At 53.2% G+C, this 19392-nt stretch overlaps 7 protein-coding genes across 7 annotated transcripts; 6 read left to right on the top strand and 1 right to left on the bottom strand.

Moving 5' to 3' along the window:
* Nucleotides 1-952: 952 nt before the first annotated feature.
* Nucleotides 953-2904, bottom strand: J7T55_009142 (uncharacterized protein; the record flags this gene model as incomplete). The annotated part of the gene is made up of 2 exons (XM_053142077.1): nucleotides 953-2687; nucleotides 2738-2904. The coding sequence occupies 2 exons, from the start codon at nucleotides 2902-2904 to the stop codon at nucleotides 953-955; spliced, it is 1902 nt and encodes a 633-aa protein (XP_052994983.1).
* Nucleotides 2905-3001: 97 nt separating this feature from the next.
* Nucleotides 3002-3468, top strand: J7T55_009141 (uncharacterized protein; the record flags this gene model as incomplete). The annotated part of the gene is made up of 3 exons (XM_053142076.1): nucleotides 3002-3093; nucleotides 3191-3299; nucleotides 3379-3468. 3 exons carry the CDS (start codon nucleotides 3002-3004, stop codon nucleotides 3466-3468), a joined length of 291 nt encoding a protein of 96 aa, XP_052994982.1.
* A 1720-nt stretch (nucleotides 3469-5188) lies between these two features.
* Nucleotides 5189-5936, top strand: J7T55_009140 (uncharacterized protein; the record flags this gene model as incomplete). Its single annotated transcript, XM_053142075.1, has 2 exons — nucleotides 5189-5581; nucleotides 5658-5936. 2 exons carry the CDS (start codon nucleotides 5189-5191, stop codon nucleotides 5934-5936), a joined length of 672 nt encoding a protein of 223 aa, XP_052994981.1.
* A 2471-nt stretch (nucleotides 5937-8407) lies between these two features.
* J7T55_009139 (uncharacterized protein) lies at nucleotides 8408-9420 on the top strand (the record flags this gene model as incomplete). Its single annotated transcript, XM_053142073.1, has 3 exons — nucleotides 8408-8446; nucleotides 8503-8633; nucleotides 8697-9420. 3 exons carry the CDS (start codon nucleotides 8408-8410, stop codon nucleotides 9418-9420), a joined length of 894 nt encoding a protein of 297 aa, XP_052994980.1.
* A 2475-nt stretch (nucleotides 9421-11895) lies between these two features.
* Nucleotides 11896-15555, top strand: J7T55_009138 (uncharacterized protein; the record flags this gene model as incomplete). The annotated part of the gene is made up of 1 exon (XM_053142072.1): nucleotides 11896-15555. One exon carries the CDS (start codon nucleotides 11896-11898, stop codon nucleotides 15553-15555), a length of 3660 nt encoding a protein of 1219 aa, XP_052994979.1.
* Nucleotides 15556-16957: 1402 nt separating this feature from the next.
* J7T55_009137 (uncharacterized protein) lies at nucleotides 16958-18011 on the top strand (the record flags this gene model as incomplete). Its single annotated transcript, XM_053142071.1, has 3 exons — nucleotides 16958-17153; nucleotides 17241-17786; nucleotides 17845-18011. 3 exons carry the CDS (start codon nucleotides 16958-16960, stop codon nucleotides 18009-18011), a joined length of 909 nt encoding a protein of 302 aa, XP_052994978.1.
* A 1037-nt stretch (nucleotides 18012-19048) lies between these two features.
* On the top strand, nucleotides 19049-19354 carry J7T55_009136 (uncharacterized protein; the record flags this gene model as incomplete). Its single annotated transcript, XM_053142070.1, has 2 exons — nucleotides 19049-19079; nucleotides 19149-19354. The coding sequence occupies 2 exons, from the start codon at nucleotides 19049-19051 to the stop codon at nucleotides 19352-19354; spliced, it is 237 nt and encodes a 78-aa protein (XP_052994977.1).
* Between the last annotated feature and the right edge of the window lie 38 nt (nucleotides 19355-19392).

Genomic DNA, 19392 nt, shown 5'->3' with positions numbered 1-19392 from the left:
GCCTCCTTTGGATCGTGACTCAACCCTGCCCAAATTTTGTCCGCAAGCTTCCAGCAAACCAATGCTTATCGGTATCGATACTACCCTAACCCTGTCCAGAACTTGCCTTGGGCTTCGCCAGTTGCAGATCCTCCAAACCTCTCCAACACGAAACAATGCAAGCGGCCTACCGGTTCTTCCTTCGATCAGTTTCCTAACATAGCTATCGAAAGTGCACTGGCTCTAGAGGAGCTCTCGTGGCAACCAGACACTCAGGGTGGTTTGGGTATGGTTACAGAAAATTGTTGCAAAAGTGAACAGAATCGTATTCCTGGCTAATACTGTCACCCCGCACAGCCACCATGCTGTTTATTGTGTCTTCGGACCCCCTTTCTTCGCAGAGAACATTACACTTGACAGCGAGGCTTATCAGCCGAGGTTCAACTCAATCCGTGGCCACTGTGGCAGAGTGACCTATAAAGACATACTGTAACTTTGCACTTGATCCTTCCGCTCAAGGAGTCCACGACTCAACGCGTCACTTGTGTTTGAAATCCAAATAGAATGATCTGCAGTTGAGCATAACGTAATATAAACCGCCCGCAGAACATACTGAAATGACATCCAATTCAACAATGATGGATAACATCATGAAACCTTTCTTGCTTGGTTCAGACATGGCAGGTAGAAGATGCCTGAGAGGAAGTATCTCACTCCACGTGTGAAGAAACACACACCCCGACGAATGGTCAAGGTGAGCAAAAATTCTTTTTGACAGAATATACTAAAGGTGGGACATGCATGCTTGGCGGGACAGAACGAAGGAGGATATAATACTATTAAATATCACACAACTAACACAATGTGAGTGATAAAACCACTGGAGAAGCATAAGGACGTATTGATTACTCGATCATTAATCATTCTAATTATATACATTGCAAAGCGTGTATGAAACATTTGCATATTACGCTCAGAAACAATATTCTTCAACGTGAAGATGGATGCCCTGCGCTCCGGTGCCCTTGTGCACAGCACGCTCGTCACTCAGGCTCGCAACACAATTCCTCGCCCTAGCAACCAGGGATTTCCCTCCACACACCACCACCGACGTCTCCCCTCCCGTGGCCTCGACAGGGTCTCTGATGAAAGCCTCGATGTTTGGCCTCGAGGACGACTGGTGAACGTGGGAGTCGCTGCTCGCCGTGCTGCTGGGCCTGCCGCCTTGAGCAGCGCGTTTCTCGATGTCCACGGATCCCATTTCCGACTTGAGGCTCCCGCGGTTTGACGGCGAGGGGACTGCTGACGATGAAGAGATCGCACCTGCCATAGTGTCACCGGTACCAGTCCTATTCACCAAGGTTGGAACCGGCGGTCCCCGCGTTACGTGGATGTGTACTCTCAACTCGATGCCCACTTCCGTTGCCTTATCGATCATCTCGTGCAGCCGTTGAATGTAATAGTCGATTTCGTCACCTTTCTTGGATGCAAGTAGAAAGTCTATACGCCGCGTGCAGAGTGACTTTTCGTTGGAGAGTAGAACGCTCTCCAGAATTGGAAGAGTAAAGCTCGCACCGGTTGATGCTGAGATGAGGACGAGGGTCTCGTATATGTCCCAACGGGGCGGCAGACCGTATGGGCCGGTCACGAAGGCTGTCAAACTCTCCTTGGTCCCTGAAGCTTGCATCTTCTTTGCGTGATTGTGAAGTCTTCGCGAGAAACCCTTGTGCTTCCGCACAACGAGCTGTACGCTGTTGCAAATACATGTGCCTGGAAGCGTGTGCGCGGAGGCAATGGTGTATGGGTGGTGATCCGAGATTCCAATCTTTGGCATCCACAGATACAAATGCTGGCCTGCGCGCCAAGAAAAGTGAACGTCTTTGATGGTGACCACAGTAATGTCCTCGCCCACAGCGCGAAGCTGTGCCTGATGGCCAATTCGTTGCCCGCCTTTGCATTGAGACCTGTTAGGCCGAAATTTAACATTCTGCCACACAAGCAGGACAGTCCGATAGAAGCGGTCGAAGCACAGAGCAGCAATCGCGAACCACACGTTGTACTGCGCATAGGCCGGTATATGGACGTAGATGACGTATAGAAAAAGGATCCACGTCAGCATATGCTGCGCAATGAACAATTCGTAGTTCAAATGGCGAAGCGGCGACAAGCCCGAGACGTTTGCCCATAGCAACAGACCCCACGCCGCAAAGCCGTATTTGATCATAGGCATCATTTGGATCATGTAGGTCACGATCCCCGCCTGCTGATACTCGGACCAGAAGTGGAAGCCATGTATAGTCGCAGTGACAAACATGGTGCGAGCAACCCATCGGTGCAGCCAGTTGAGCCTCTCGTAGCTGCTTCCAGCAATAACGCCCAGGATACTGCTTTTAGAGGCCAGTAGATAGAGGAAAGGAATTTGAGTGACGGTTACCCAAGCGTTGCGAAATCCAATCCGTTCCCAAAAGTAGGCGTCCTTGACGATAGCCCCAGCTGTTGCCATATACACAACCACGGCCCAGTAAACTAGAAGAACCAAGACCCGGCCCATGGGCGGTGGCGTCATCCAGGAAAGATATCGAGTGGGCACATAAATCTGAGAATAGCTGGCCTCACGGCCAATAGCAGTTGCGGTCGCCCAGGCTTGTGATATTGGGCCCGATGGCTTCGTAGGGAACTGAACTGAGGATGAAGAGCACCTTTGCAGCCTTCTGGGGGTTAGTTCGATCGTTGATTCGAATGTGAGGTTTTTACTGACCTCGTCCGTCTCTGCAAGAAGCTGCCAGCGCGCACTGCTACGAACAGACCCAGTACACCTGCGATGAGATACCAGTACGCTTGTGCGAGGCCCATGTTCTCGGTCTGGAACATGCCAGTACCCATCCCCATCCCGCTCATGCTCATACTCATTCCTGACATATCCATCTTGACTGTCTCCGAAGCGAAAGAAGGCCGCGATTGGCAGGTGGAGGATTGATCAGGCCTGCTGCTTTATGAACACGAAAGAAACCATCAAGTGACAATGAGTGCTTCTTCGACGTCTGGTGTGTCTGTACCAGCCAAGACAAGTGGTTCTTCAGGCGCTCAGGAGATATTGGGTTGCGACAACAGACAGTATGTGTAAGGTCTGCTTGGTTGCCTTTCTAGAGGCTGAAGAGTGGATTCGAGTCCAGGGCACCAAAATCTGGAACAGTCTCAACAGAATGAGTAGGCATAAAAGTGCGCAGATACGACACGGCACGATCCAAGTACAAGGATCGACGCTTCAGGCGATCCAGGCTTCCGAGGACCGATGGGAGGAGTCTAACCGACTTAATTGGGTTCGTAAGATTTGGCTTCCAAACGTCCAAAGATCAAAGAAAGGGTATCGAAAGACCCAAGATGCTGACCATCGAGCAGATCCGAGAGACAGCGGTGAGGACGGGCGGGTCTACAGAGAGCTTGGGAGGCTTTGGTGCAGATCCGAGAGGCGAGATCGGTAGTCGGTAGGAAGAGTGATGCCCGTAGCACACCAAACCGAAACGAAGGGGAAAACTTGCTCAGGCTCTTGATACGCTGACCCGACGTCGAGCTACTCTCCGCGCCGCGTGTGAGGTGGTTCTGGTATAAGCTCTGTGCACAGCCAGAGTTCGGGAAGAGATAGTCTACGTAGTTCAATCAGATCCTCGAGTACTTCGCAAGCGAGGTTCCATCAATTTTCGCGGATTTCTTGCCGTCGTGCCTTGTCTACTGGTTCCATCATGGAGTGAGAACATGCTGGCTTGCAAGGAGAGTTAGACTGGTGGTACAGCCGGCCAGACATGACCGCCAGCGACGGCACAGTCGCGGCTGGAGAATTCCAGGGGCTGTAACTCGTGCGCTGGTGAGACCGACTTCCCGCGGGCCATTTCGAAATGTGTTCGATGCTATTCGGTGACCTAGCAGAAACATGCTCAAGTGGTCGAGACCTTATCCTTGCTGGTGCACGGTTGTGGCGGCCGGCGTCCAGACGTCTAGCGACAAAAGCTTGACACTTTTCCCCAGGAGGTCTAGACACTGAGCAAGTATCTGTGCGGCTAGACCATTTCCAGTCCAAGATGGCCCCTCTTCAGTGTATCATCTGTGGTGGAAGCTTCCTCGATAATCTTTCACAGTGAGGAGTGCTTGCTCTGGATATTGAACTCTGAGCCTGCTCCTGCTGCCATGACACTCATAATAGAGTTGAGCAACGTTGGGCAGAGTTGTAAACAGTCTCGGGCAAATCTTTTTTAACAGATAACAAAGCAGCAACACACAGGATGCTTGCACCTGCATGTGTCTGCACGTGAAAGAACGTGGCGTCCTGCAGAACAAGTAGTTCGTGTGCCATCCACACCCACCTGCCACCGGGTTTCGAAACATGAAGAGACCCAATCTTCAACCCCAGATCGACACTCATAATTGCAGGGGTGTGTGTTGGAAGTTTCAGGGTCCCATGTGTCTACCACGCACGTAGTCTAAGTACCCAGGCACGCGCCTGGCTGGGATGGCTGATACCAGAGAGGCGGTCACGGATCAGCCAGCGTCGCCACGTCTCCGGCCGGAGAGCATGTTTGAGGTACGCCCCTACAGAAATGCGCTCAATTTGCTTGACTGGCCCCATCAATGAAAGTTATGAAAGATAGAATCCTGTTGAAGTTCCCACAATATGCTCAAGTGTTTCACTTCCGCCTGAACATTTTTTTCATCCGATCCTCAGGGCTGGGCTTTTGTCCAAGAGGATGCGCGCCCGTGACTTGACTTTGGTGTAAGCTTAAACCGAGACACATGAGAAGTACACCTCGTCAAGTTCCGAACCCTGCCAGTGATTCAGCGAGCCAGCCATCTGGAGGTACTCCATCTACCAGGTTTGTCCTACTTTCACCCCTTGTAACTCGACCATCCGGTTGGCATCCGAGGCCACGTCCGTTGGCGTTCTAACCCCGGCTTGAGCCCTATCTTGGCGCCGGCACCATCCCATAGCTCCTCTAGCTCTACCGATCACCTCGAGCTCTCTGTTCAGATTTATAGCTCTGCGCTCCCACTATCGTAGCATCTGGAATGAGCCGTTCCATTGACTATTGTCTTACGCTGTTATTTGATACCCTCAACTGTTTTTAAACAAACAAAGCCAATTCTGCCTGAGACCTATCGCCCCAAATCTCCTACTACTACATTACGCTCTGTATTATTCCCCAAATCGCCCTTGAATATGGCTTCCCTCAGATTGCTCCTCCTTCCAACTCTGGTGGCAGCACACGTCACCCTCAATGCTCCCGCTTCCGTCGGTCCCTTCGACGAAGACGCCGAAAGCTCTTCACCCTGCGGCGGTGTTACTATCGATTTCTCCAAGGACAATGTAACGGACTTCCATGTGGGCGGCGAGCCGATTGACTTATTCCTTGGCCATCCCACAGCCGGCTGGTTGATTCGCGGCACCCTCGATCAGACCGCAGCCTCCAACTGGTCCCAGCTGTACCCCATCTTCACGCAAACAGGCTTGGGTGACTACTGTCAGCCAGCGGTCGCAGCACCTGAGAGCTGGGTCGGTCAGAAGGGAATTTTGGGAGTTGTTGCCAATGCGCCAGACGGGCTGCTTTACCAGGTACGTGAACAAAGCAGTTAAAGAATTGTATTCCCCTTGATACGGGGACACACCAGCTGACAGCACGCCTCTGTAGTGCGCCACGGTCAACTTTGTGTCTGGATCTGGTACCCGCACGTCAGACTGCAACAACGGTAGTGCCGTGACTGCCGCCTTCTCGACGGACGCCAGCCTGTCTGCTCTCGTCCAGTCCGACCACAGCACCACCAACGGCACTTCAACCTCTTCGAGCTCTTCAAGCTCCTCGAGCTCAAAGAGTATGGCTCCTGGGCTGGCTCCTTCCATCAACGGACTGGCCGGCAGCCTGGCTGCTGTAGTCGTGGCTAGTTTTTTCGGAGCTGGCCTCCTGCTGTGATAACCTGAGATCTTTGTCTATAATTATTAGTTAAATATGGCCTGGCGTTCTATCATGGCGTGATTGTGTCCGGTATCAAAAGGATAGGAAAATGAATCGCAAACTGTCTAATACCTTCGAGCTCTCCAGTGCCTTCCTGTGGTGCGTTTGAAGTGACGGAAGGCTGTGATGTCTGGTACAAGGAGCCGCCCTTTGTTGAGATTGACCCATTATATTCCTCTTTTCTTTTCAGTGCCCAATTGCTGTTATTCTCAATGACTCGATGGTGTTCAATTTTGCAAGGCTTTTTGATACGAGACTAAGAATTTGGTGTGTTCCAACTTTTGTGATGGCCACATGATGGGCGAAAAGGAGGATGGCACATGTCTTCTTTCCTGTGGTGCTAAGAAGAGCATTGTAAATTGTGTCTTTTCCTTCTCAACGTGGGCTGCCAAGCCACATGAGATAGAAATGAGCGCTCAAGGTCATTGGTGGAGGCTGGTGCTAAGTCAATTGATCCCATAGGGACTAGTAGGGTGAGCATGAGTACTGCTCCAGCTCACAGAAGAGTTTGCTCGCAAAGTAAAATAGTATGTAGTGTCTCAATCGGCTCAAACATTTTAGTTCCATTGTCATATGAAACAAACATTTGCTCAGGCGAGAGATGTGGCGTGCTCTAGAACAGAGGAAAATGGATGCACCCATGCCCTCTGAGCATGGTTTGAGCCCCATAAGGCTTCCTGGATTCAACAGCCCCCCTAGATCGTCACTCCCAGTGTCGAGCTGAACAACAGAAGCCAGGAAGTCAATTGCTCTTCCCCTGTAAGCGGCTCTGCCATCAAACGTTCGCTTAAATGAACACCATCCGGGATCGAACTGGAGGATGTCTCATCACAGGCGGGTAGCTACATAAACGCCCAAAGGACGAGCTCAACCCGGGCTCATAACCTCTAGAACAGAGGAAAATGGATGCACCCATGCCCTCTGAGCATGGTTTGAGCCCCAGAAGGCTTCCTGGATTCAACACGTGCCAGTGTCTGCTTGTCTCTATGCCGCCCTCTGTGACCGTGAGAGGTTTCTGAGCTAACCTTGAAGCTTACATCAATCCAGGAGGTCGCCAACGAAGATCCCAAGATGGAGGATGTCTAGATTTGTGGAGATGTGCATATGTACAAATGCGGCAGTGAATAATTCTGTGCGACCTTCCAGTGGATAGAGGAATGCACCAGTTGATTTGAATGCTTCCCAGACTTCCAAAGGCATTTCCGTGTTAATATTGCAGAGACGAGTTCGCCAATTCCTTCTCGGTCTGATTTCTTTTACCGTGTGCTGCTGGCGTCTCGGCTACACACCCAGAACTGGTGGCCGGCGCTTGGCCAGAATAGGAGAATAAGACGGCCAAGAGCTTAGCCCCTGGTCTGTTGGTCCTTTCGAAAGATATCGAGAACCGGGTACGAGAATGTATGCACTACCAATCTGGCAGATGTATCCTGACAAGTCCACATAAAATCGCAAATCTATGCACCAGGAGAATGTCCCCTGCATACATCAGCAGCTAATTGACGTCAGCTTATGTTCCTGGCCGAGCTGTCGGATCAACAATTCGAGGACATTACGTTATCTACTTGCATTTCTCCATGCTTATCGAGGCATCTTTTTGTCCACATCCAAAGGTCCCTACATTCCACTACTGTCACCTGTCCATATCACATCGAGCCATTGTTATCAAGTATCATTTGGAGGGTTACAGCAACGAACTATCAGCGTTGTTCATGATCAGAACTCTGGGTGCAAGCCCTGTTCCAACAGTCTTTTCAATAATCTTCACCAATCAAGCTCATGAGCAACGCCGAAAATGGACGAGCACCGAAAGCGGCACTGTTGGGAATGTCTCCGTCGCCGAGTAGTCTGTGATTTCACCCGTCCAGCATGCAACAAATGCTTGTCATCGGGAACGCAATGCCCTGGTTACGACGATACGAAACCTGCAAGGTTGAGGTGGCTTCCACCAGGGAAGGTGCTATCTCGAAAACAGAGGCGAAAGGGGTCTGCATCCCCTAAACACGCAGCCCATCCTACTGAAATAGCCATCAAGACTGCGAATGACGTGACTGTGCCACGCTTTAAGATGGAACCAGAGATCTGTGCCTTGCTTGAGGCTGTCGAATACTGTAATGTCCCCGCCACGTTCCAAGAGACATTCACTGACATATACAGACAACACCTGCATGTACCAAGACCTAATCCCCATCCAGGAACTTGGGCCACATCCTGGCATTTATCTCGTCACGCCCACGCACGTCAAGTTAGGGGCTAGTTTTCCTGATTACATCCGACTTACCTTGATCTGTACAACCCTTAGCCACCGAATCAACCGAATACGGAATGAAAGTCAACATGGCCCCCTGATTAAGTCATTCTATCATTACCGCGGCATAATCATTCGCTCCCTCATGGAGAACATTCAAGGTGGAGACAATCATACGACTGATATGCTTGTTGCCGGAATTATTGCACTTTTACTGTCTGATGTGGGTCTCATGGTATATCTCATTATCATCACTCATACTAAGGCCACACAACGCAGGCCCATCACGGCGCCTCGCCAAATTGGCGATGCCATCTCGAGGGAGTTCACAATCTTGTTACGCTTCGTGGTGGCATCCGCTCACTTTCCGACACGAAAAGTCTAGATCAACTGCTCCTTTTCTTCATGTTGTATGTGACTTCGAGCGGAAAATTGGGCATCTGAAGCGATGTTTAGAAGTTGACCTCTCACAGCGCGGCAATTATCGGAAATACGACATCCCCTGCGCCAGACCTGCCAATGACCGAATTGCACCTCGACGACCTCGATATTATTGTCAACAGATATGGCGGCAAGTTATTCTCTTTCCAGATGTGCCCTCCACCTCTATTCACCGAGATCATCAGAATCAATTATCTTCGGATGCGAGCTGTGGAAGGTGAACACATCGAAGCCGAGTGCCACTCGCAAGAGGCATGCGGTATTCTGGACCGTATTCATACCTTTTCACCAGATGAATGGTCTGGGTCCAAGCCTTTCTCCAAAGAAGGGTGGTTGCTGGTTGGGAAAATATACCAGGCAGCCGTATCACTATACTGCACGTTATCGCTGCAAAGCGTTTTGGTTCTGCCCAAATCCTCCGAACTAAGAGATCAGTGTGCCGAGAAAGGCCGCCTGCTGCAGGTGCTGCTCAATGAGGCGCTGTCGTCTCCCAAGACTAAACACTCCATGATCTGGCCCTTGGTCTTGCTCGGCGTGCAGGCTGCGAACGACGACACAGCGATGCGTACTTTCGTGTCGGGGAAGCTGTCCGAGCTAGGCTACCATATTGGCTCAAATGTCCCGATGACGGCAAAAGCCGCCCTCGAGAGATTCTGGGCTTCGGGCGACACGCGCTGGGATGCTTGCTTCGATCGCCCGTACGCGTTTGTAACACAAATTGCTGTGGACATGACCCAGCTGGTAGAAGCGCATTGAAACAAGGCTTGTGGACCAATACCAGTATTACAATACAGACCTAGTCATGTCTGTTATGAGTGGAGTGTTGCGAGAGGCCTAGAAGGCAGCTCCGACATCCTGCAAATCCATCGTACAACAACGAATGTTGAAGCCTAAGAACATCGAAGGTTGTTGAATGATTGTAAATTACAGGGAAAAGCAACCGGCTTTCCTTCCGCATTCCATAAACCTGTGGATAGCCCCATACGTGTACAGGGCTCAGGGGCCTATGCTTCAGCCAGGTGTGCCTTTTAGGATGGGAGCATCCTCTACAGGCTGGCCATGTTACAGGAAGGATCGAATCGGGCGAGCTATCCGCCAATGTTCAGGATTTCACCGTCTGTAAAGGAGCATCGAGCAATCCGAAATCTTGAGGATTCATTCCATATGGGGCATGGTGCGATCCTGCCGGTTTGGCTGTGGAAGGTACTTATGTTAGCTTACTCCCAAACGCGATCTACCTTCCTGGTCATTAGACTAATGAAACAAGAGTTCCATGGTGGAGCTAGGCACCTGCTTCTGTAACCTCAGTACCATGGACATGACCGATACCGTTCGCCTTGCTATTTCTCCACCCTGCAGAGCACAGTCCGGCAGAAATGACAGAACCAACACTCACAGAAGGGTATCCTAAAGTATGCACACTTCAAAACCTCTCAACTTATAGTAACGGAATTTCACAATGATGACTAGAGAAAAGGGTCTGAGAGATGTCCACTTAGGGTAAGTTGTCCTTGGGGAAAGCTGTTATGCCTGCCTCACGCCGGAAAGACATCCACAACCTCAAGCCCCCAAGTCACCTGGGTATGGTCACACTGCACAACCAAACGAGGTGTCATTTTACAGCAGCTCATAGAGAAATAAACCTCCGGGCTCAGGTGGCCACCCTCGGTTATCCCGGTTGTCAGGCGGAACATGGTCATAATGGCTTGGAATGGGGTTGACTTCCCTGTCTGACTGGTGGATGAGTAACCGACGACTGGACACAAGGTGGGCATCAATATAGACCATGCAGGGTCCAAATGTAAGATCAGCACAAGCAAAGTGATTTGGTCGAGACTCGCTCGACATTGATTTGGGACTTATTATGCGGGCCTGAGACCGTGAGTTGGGCCCACAGGAAGAGAGGTCAGAATCCCAATCAGGTAGCCAGAAGAGGGACCTTTGCCCACACGTCAGGTAGGACTAAGACGCCAATTAGCGCTCATCACATTGCTATGTTGAGGATGCGAGCGACAGCTAATGCGAGCCCGTCTGCCTGTGAGGCAGAAGTTTTGTGATGGCCGAGCCAATCCCCTCTCGTATTGTCCAAAATCGGTGCGAGGTCATCGAAAGGCGAGACTGACGTTGGAATATCCGCTGACTTCCTGCTATCGTGTTGTCCGCTCGAGGAGAAATTTTCGAATTTCCGCATAGGGATGGCTCACGTAAATGTGGGCATTCTGGCATTATGGAAGAGATGTCTCGGTGCCGGGGCTGCTCTGAAGGGGGACGGGAGGTCGGTACATAGGTACATGGATACCGGGGTACACCAACGTGCTGTCTCGGCTTAGACTAGAAGCCCCAGTCTTTCCGTCTCGAGGAGCGGCCAAGACGGCAGGCCATTGGACACCAAGCCATCTGATGGTCTGAGATTGCACAAATCCTGATGCCTGATCCATTACCTCCAGGCAGCCGTCAAACTCGGGACCGGCATTTGCTTGGGGCTTGGACAAGCGGCGCCACCGACCATTTCTCCTGTCCCTCTCCTGCAAGTCGTGTCCTCCAGCCTGTAAGCGGCCCGCCACGACATCTCGACGCGAAGACACGCACAAGGCCCGCTTGTTCTGGCGTTAGGCAGACAAATTATCCGGCATCCCATTTGCAAGGCTGCTTGCCCAGGTCCATGTTCGGCCGGGACACACGCACGCGGGCAGCACGCTATCGACGTGATGCTTGGGACTAGAGCTTGAGATTACTGCATCTGGCCGCCTTTTCTTTTGTTTCACCCGGGCCCGTCTCCCTAAGGCTAAGAGGGTCCCCTCTTGCGGCCCTCTGATGAAACATTGTCGGCCCTGTCTTGAGTCTTGACGATGCCTCTTCCCTCTCGCTTCTCCTCGTCCCATCACAGTCCTGCGCCGCATACCCGCTGCCATTACTGACCCGAGCTGTATGAGGCTTCCAGTCTCCGGCCTGGTTGCACACGCCCAAAGCCCACCACCCAGGAGGACATACACGCGGCAGCTGCGCCAGACGATTCGTTGCAGGGCATCTGCTGACTGTCTCCCCGAACATCCTCTCCCGGATCCACCTCTTGCTGGACACTCTCCCCAGAGATACTCTCCACACTGGTATAAGCCTGGGGTGATGAGGTGAATAGCGAAATCACCATAGCCGTCTTATCTTCGCCATCATTGCCGCCACCGTATCTCTAATTCCTCGAGCGCGTGGTTGAATCCCACCCGCCGCATCGTCATGGAGTCGTACGGTATCCCCCAGGGCGGCTACCAGCTGCCCGTCCAACGGCGGCTGAGCAGACTCTATAACGACACCAAAAAGTCGTCCGACTTTGTCAAGGAACCGGTGCAGAACGCTGAGGACCCAGACATCAAGTCCCTTCACCGGAAGCTGAAGATCCAGAATGACCGACTCGTCACCTGGGGCCTGGAATGGTCCGACCCCGGCCACCAGGACATCATCGATGATTCCCTCTCAAAGGCCGGACTCAGCGAGGTTGTCGGGAGTATCATGTCAACGATCAAGGAAATCCTGGCTGAGGCGGAGCCATTATGGGCGAGTTCCAGACGGCAGGCTGGCGGTCTCTCAGCACCGCTAGGGGATAAGAAGATCCCTATTGTGGCCTGGGACAAAGCGCGCTTTGAGGACTTGGTCAGAGATCTGACTACATCCATCGACACTTTGTACGACCTTTCAAGGACAAGATCAAATGCTGCAACATCAGCCCGAGCAAGACCTTACCCAGGGGCTTCCACCGAGGATTTGCGGGCCTTTGAGTCAACCAGAATGCAGACACCACAGCAGGTCAACCCCCAGACATTAACCAGCCTGAGAGACAGACAGCCAATTCCCATGTCCGAGACTACCCCAGACGTCCCCCCTCGGGATATTGTCTACATGAGCAAGCAGGCGTATTCCGACTTGACAAGGAACAATGGCCGCCCCTACACTGCACTGCTTCTAGAACATGCCGAGTTTGATCCCATGTACTCTGCGACTGGCATTATGCCAGACATGTCTCGATTCGAGAAGCTTTCTGCTGGATTGCAGACTGAACCACAGCGTTCTCCGGGTTCCTGGACAGGGCTTCCTCAGCTACTTGGTTATTTTGAAGACATGGACAACTCAAGACTCGGTTTGGTCTACCATTTCCCACCGGGCTTCAACCCCATCTCATACGAACCTCTCACACATAATACCTTGAACACACTGTGTTCGCTCTCCGACCTTCTGGCACGACCTGATTTCGAGCCAACCCTCGAGGCCAAATTCCGCCTCGCATACAACCTGGCCAACACTGTCTTCGACATGCATGCTCGAGGAATTACCCATGGCAACCTGACCAACTCTAGTATCTCATTTTGCAAGGCAGTGGGGGTTGAGCCGGGAATGGGCGCCGGAGAGGTCGACATTAGGCGGCCACTGATATCATCCTTTGACTTGTTTCCAGAAAGCTTTCAGGAAGGGTCCACACCCACGACCTCGCTTTATCGACACCCTCTCGACCCAAAGACGACGGCACAACAGTCCCTACTATCAAATCCCGACTCCAAGGCATTCGACGTGTATTCACTTGGAATGCTCCTGCTTTCCATCGGCATGTGGACAAATCTCGAGAATCTTGTTTCCTCGCCATCAGCTACATCTGTGCCTGAGGTCGTTCTGGAGCAGTTGGCGAAGAACTGTGGAACGCTGTACATGAAGGCCGTCCAAACGTGCTGGAAGGCAGTCGATGACGAATTGGCAGCTGGAACAGAGAGCAACCAAGTCATGACGCGTGTCCAAGTCAGTGCCAGCCGATATCTCGAGGTTTGCGCGATTCTTGACAGCGTCGGTGGTCTTGAGGATCGTCTGAGCAGCGATTTGGGCATCCAGTCTTCGTCAAAACAAACCCAGGGGCAGAAGTCGGAAAAGACGATCGCATCGTCATCCAAGGATGAAAAGGCGCGCGAAGCTGGCTTTGCCGAACCTGCTCCTCAGACAATCATGACGAAGAGCACCGTGGGGGCAGCGCCACCAGAGACTCAGACACAGCGAGGTATGCTCTCCAGCGTCCACATACGGCTTTCCAAACTCACTGACCAAGCAGCCCATGCAACATCCGAATTACGAGCGAAGCGATCAGCCAAGAATCGCCTTTACCCACACACGCCGTTGCCTCCCGAGGCTGTCGAACACTGGAACTCTGTGCTCATGCCCCAGATCAACCAAGCTCTTCGACATTTCTATCGCAAGAACCCTGAATCGGTGGAGATATCGCTTGAGTCGATTGGAGAGACGGCAAAGGAAACCACGCCTACTGTACTCGTAGTGTGCACCTCCGTCTCAAAGGTCAAGGCAATTCTGAGACGTAAGATGGGCGCACTCTTCGATGGCACCACCGGCTTCGCCGTGAAGGTGTGCCGAGGACAAGTCCTTCGGTCTCGAAATCAAGGTACTAAGCGCAGCATGGCCCACCCCGAGAGTGCCGAACAAGGGGAAGTAGTGGCCGCTAATGGAAGCTTCCAGGAGCGCCCACTGAACGGAGCCAGTATAGGAGCTTGGATTGGCGATCGTCACTTACCGCCAGTCAGCTTCGGAGGGCTAGTTGTGGTTGATGACAAGACATACGGCATGACAGTGCACCACATGCTTGATGACCCCGAGTCATCTGGTCCCGAGGGGCCACAACAACCCCTGCGGAGCGGAGCAGGTTCGGAGAACCAGGTGCCTGACCTGGCTGCGTGGTACGCGCAACAATACCCGGAGGAAGACTCGCCCAACTCGGGGAGTAGCAGTGACACGGAAGACTTCGCGGCCGAGTTCTCCGACGACGGGTCCGACGCCTTCACCGAGTCAGCCGTCACTAGCGAATACTCTGACGAGGAGACTGGGGAGGAGGATCAATACGGCGACCCGGGAGACATCCCTGGTGTAGAGCCCGGCTGCGGAGACGGATATGTTGTGAGCCAACCTGCGCTTGACGACGTCGAGGAAGGCTTCTTTGCCAGTCCGGACACCCAGGACGAAGAGCACCTCGACACCTTCAGTCTCGGTGAAGTGTTCGCTTCGAGTGGCATCCGCCGTCGCAATGACGACCGTGGTCTTATTCACGAGATAGACTGGGCCCTCTTTGAATTCAAAGACGACCGGCTACCCGGCGACAACGCCATCCCCGTGGCCGACAGCGCCGTGCGACAGCCTATACGGCCGACTTCGGTGGTGCCCGCCTCTTCTCTGCCGAACCTCGAAGTTCAGTGCATGGCGCGCACTAGCGGCCTGCAGACCGGAGTCATCCTGCCGACACTGGTTTCGGTCAAGATCTATGGCCGGACCTCTCCCAGCCATACCTACCAGATCACCAGCTCACCGTCGCCCGAGAGGAACAACGGTGCCAAACCACGGCGGCCTCTAGGTCTCCCTGGCGATAGTGGAGCCTGGATCATCGAGCGCACAAACGGGCAGGTCTGTGGACATGTGCTAGCGTGGTCTCAGCGGAAACGAGTGGCGTACATCTGCCCGATGGACGTGCTTCTCCTGGATATCGCCGAGACGCTTGAGGCCACGGAGGTGAGGCTGCCTGGTGGGGAGCCGGTAGTGAAGATGGTGGACGACAGCGCCAGCGTCAGCGTCAGCGAGCGTGACGAGGGCTATTGCGAGCCGCTGGGCGACGAGTCTGATTTAGATGCTGAACTCCGGTCCATGGCAGCTGCGAAGCGCCGGAGCTTGAGGAAGGGCAAGGGGTCACTAAGGGCTAGTACCCATGGCATCGCAAGAGAAGAGGGAGTGGACAGGGGAGCGTCAGTGAGAAGCGTGCCCCCTTGCAATAGGAGCAGTGGCCTAGGCCATATTGAGGAGGACTTGTCGAGGTTGAGTCTGGGGAGCAAGGAGGCAGAGGCTGGATATTCGAAGGCTTGATATTTTCTACGTCGTCCACGAGACGAGACACTCTTCTGTTTTGAGCGTTTGATATGCCAATCAGAAGTGATCAGATACCAATACATTGCATATTCAAGCTCTACTTGATACAGTACCAGTCCAATTGGCAAGATGCGTGAATCCTCACTCTACATACAGTGCAGCCCTATACAATTGGGGTTTTGTAAAATGGCATGGTAGGGTGTGTCTTGGGAGATGGTCCTTGACCAGGGACCACTGAGGCAAGAGGCTGTGGACTATGGGGGTGTCAAATTGGTCAGCTTACGTAGTAGCATTCGGGTCGCTTCGTCCACCAGCCAGAACAGCCCAAGGAAATAAGCTTGCAGTTCTCGAGCAGGAGGATGGAGTGATGGAGTGGCAGCAGTGGTGGACCCTCCGCTTTGGGCTCCACTGCTGCACAGAGGTGGGGTTGCAATTGAGCGTTTGGCTCCCCGCGGGACGGGAATGACGTCTGAAGCGGGGACCCACACAAGGATTCCCCCACGATACGGCACAGCAATGTCATCGCTTGGCCACCTGGGCATGACAGCCACAGCCAGCCCTCTTGCCCTGCAAGGTTCGACCGCTGTTTCGCGGAGCAGAGCAAGTGCTCGTATGCCGTAATTCCCAGTAAATGGAATCTTGTACATGGAATATTAATTGATTCTGCACCTATCCATTGCCTTGATTAAATAGTGGTCGTACTGGCCAAGAGCGAGGACCAGGTCAGGTACGTGGAGATGGAGACGGACATGTTCCAAGAACCATAGCAAGAAGCTTGGCCCAAATCAAGCACCGCGACACCCATGGACTGCTGGGCTTGGCGCCTGTGTCCCCGTAACCTCCAAACAAAAGTGACGGGCCCCTCAAGGCTGAGACGGCTCTGGGAGTGCCGTCTGCCATGGTGCGATAGGCCAGCAGGGACTAAAGGTGCCTTAGGCTTGCGCCAGACGAGCCCAGACAAGAAAGGCATCCATGCTCCCCCAGACCCTACCCTGCACCACGTACGTCACCCTTTCCAAGTTCCTCTGCATGTGGCCGTTGGTCCATCCTTCGCTGTCTAGCCACGCCGAGGACGAGAGCCAGAGCAAGAACAAGGCCCAAGAAAGACGTCAGACCGTTTGGAGCTGGGTACGGCCGCTCGTTGTTTCTTTATAATGTCCTCGCCCACTCAACCCGTTCCTTGAAGCAATAACCCACAACCAACCTGCATAATAAAGAGCTGATCGTCTGTCTGACCCTCCACATACATCCACCACCCAAAAGAACAAGAACAAGAATAAGAAAAACAGCCCACCACAGAAACGTCACACATCATCTCACCCTCTCACCCTCTCTCCGCTATTACATCACACTGCCACAACCACCTTTAGCCACCCACGCCCCGATCACTTGACCCACAATGGAGACTATAAACTCAATGGCAAGCACAGCGGCCAAGGCCATCTGGGGTGAGAACAATACCAACACTTCTGCCAACGACGAGAACGTCAAGCCGGGCACAGAAACCATGAGCAACGAAACAAAGGGAACAGAGCCCGTCTCAGGCAAGCTGGGAGACACATCCGCCGGAGAGCCTTACGACGCAGGCAACCTGGGTATGTTACCTACTTCCCTCTCTTCCACCTTTCAACGTACTCGATGTACATGACGGGAACTAGGCGGGACTGACCTCGTTTGAGCAGAATCTGGAGCAACCAAGACCGACACCTCCACCAGCACTAGCACCAAGCAAACCGGAAGCGAGAGTGCGTCAACCGGACTGCCTACTACCTCTTCCACCACGGACACCACCCAAACTGGTAGTAAGGACACCACGGAGACTGGGACCAAGGGCCCAACAACAGAACACCCCTCCACCACCGGCGACACTGGTTTCAAGGCTCCCCAGGCCGATATTAGAGACCCGGACTCGGCTACCGCAGATCCCAAGACGGAGGCTGAGCGCAAGAATGTCGATGACAGCGCCGGCGTAGACAAGTCCGAGAACCCTACCAAGGTTGAGGGGGCCGGGCCCAAGCCCATTGAAGAGGTAGCAAGGGAGCACGGCGGAGATGCCGGGTCCGCGTCGAAGAAGTCTTCAGGGCAAGGCGGCGCCGAGGACGAGGACGGCCCGGGGGCCGAGAGCAAGGGTGAGGGCACTGGAGAGCAATACGTGAAGAGCTCCGGGTTGGCTGCCGACGGTGGTGACTTCGACGCGACAAAGCCGGGTGCTGGTCGCGAGGCTGACCGTAAGTTCTTAACCTTGATGACGCTCTGCGTGCGAACATCTTTGCTCACATAACGCAGGTCTCCTTGAGGAGAAGGGTATGACAACCCAGACCGCCGCGGCTGCTGCCTCTGGCAAGAAGACCGAGGACGACAAGTCGGAGAAGTCGGCCACGGACTCTCCGGACTCCAAGAAGGAGAAGGCAAGCCTGAAAGATAAGATCAAGGCCAAGCTCCACAAGAACTAGAGGGCTTTCTGGTGCTACCAAGCCTTCCCTGATGATATCTGAGGGACTTGTTTTTCCTCCTCGGGACGGGGGCGACGAGGTCAGGCGTTGTAGCGTGCAGGACTGCCGTGGGGCAGACGAGTAATGAGGAATACCTATCTGGATTAGCACTTGCTTGTTTCCATAGTCTCTCTAGTAATCATTTGATTAACATGTAATCACCAATCGTCAACGAACTTTCAGTCATGGTAGGAATCTTCGCCTCGGTAATCACGCCTGATTGGTGAACGTGAATGTGGAAAGCTTCAAGATGTTCCATTTGAGGCACTCTTCACGAGCCTCTGGAGCTGTTCCTTCCCCTGTATCACCAGGCACATTGGCATTAGGCTGAAGCCATTGTGCCGCGAGAGCAGAACTATCTCCCTCTCTCTCTCGGCTATCTCGAGTAGGTGGATGATTCCATCCTAGACAATATGCCTGGTTGATATTGCTTCTACACGTCCACTCCTGCGCCCACAATTCAACTTTTCGAAGGCTGGGTTCTTGGACGCATAGGTATAGGCTAAACCCCCCCCCCCCCCCCGGGAGTCCTCTTCTCGAAGCTCCAAGATGATACCCGTGACAATAAACTCAGGCTGCAGTTGCTAAATGGAAACTTGGTTAATAAAATGTGGTTGAATGCGTGTTATCTGTGCATCGTCGGCGATAAGGACGTGAAAATGAGAGCGGCAGTGACGCTGCAACGAACGGCCGGCATTATGACGTCGGCGAACATCGGAGCCTTCGAAACTGGTCGGCGACCACTCAACCTCCTGGACCGGCCCGCCCGGCGCAGGGAAACTCGGAAGTCAATGCGCCGTCCGTCGCCGTCTGAAAGGATAAAAAAGGCCACAAGCAACTTTCTCACGCTTCATCTACGACTTGGGCCCGCATTCCACTAGCCTTTCTCTTCCTTTTCGAGCATTGAGACTTTGCATCGCGCCAAGCACAAGGCGGTTTTCACGGCAACACAATTCCGGAACAGTAAGAACACAAGCAACTCAAAGAAATCTGACAAGATGTGCATGGGAGCTACTTGCCCAGACTGCTGTAAGTCAGAGCCCCGGTTCTTTTGATTGTGTCCGGGCCCGGCTAATCCTGGCCTCCCCATCCGCACAGCGAAGAAGTCGTGGCGCGGCTGCGGCAAGCACATCCCGAGCGCCATGTCCGGGGTCCCGGAGAACGACTGGTGCACGTGCGAGCCGAGGGTCGAGGTCGACGGTAAATCATATCCTCACGCCGCCCCTGTGGCTATACCCGGCGCGTCGTGGCTGGGCGGGCTGATGGGCGGTGGTCAGAAGAAGGAGGGGAAGGATGAGCTGTGAGCGTCTTCAAGTGGGCGGTCTGGGGTTTACGGGATGTT

The sequence above is a fragment of the Diaporthe amygdali genome (genome assembly GCF_026229845.1).
Source record: "Diaporthe amygdali strain CAA958 chromosome Unknown NODE_10_length_1141467_cov_65_626103, whole genome shotgun sequence".
NCBI lineage: Eukaryota > Fungi > Ascomycota > Sordariomycetes > Diaporthales > Diaporthaceae > Diaporthe > Diaporthe amygdali.
Note: the sequence above shows the minus strand (reverse complement) of the source record. Positions and strands in the feature narration are given on the sequence as shown.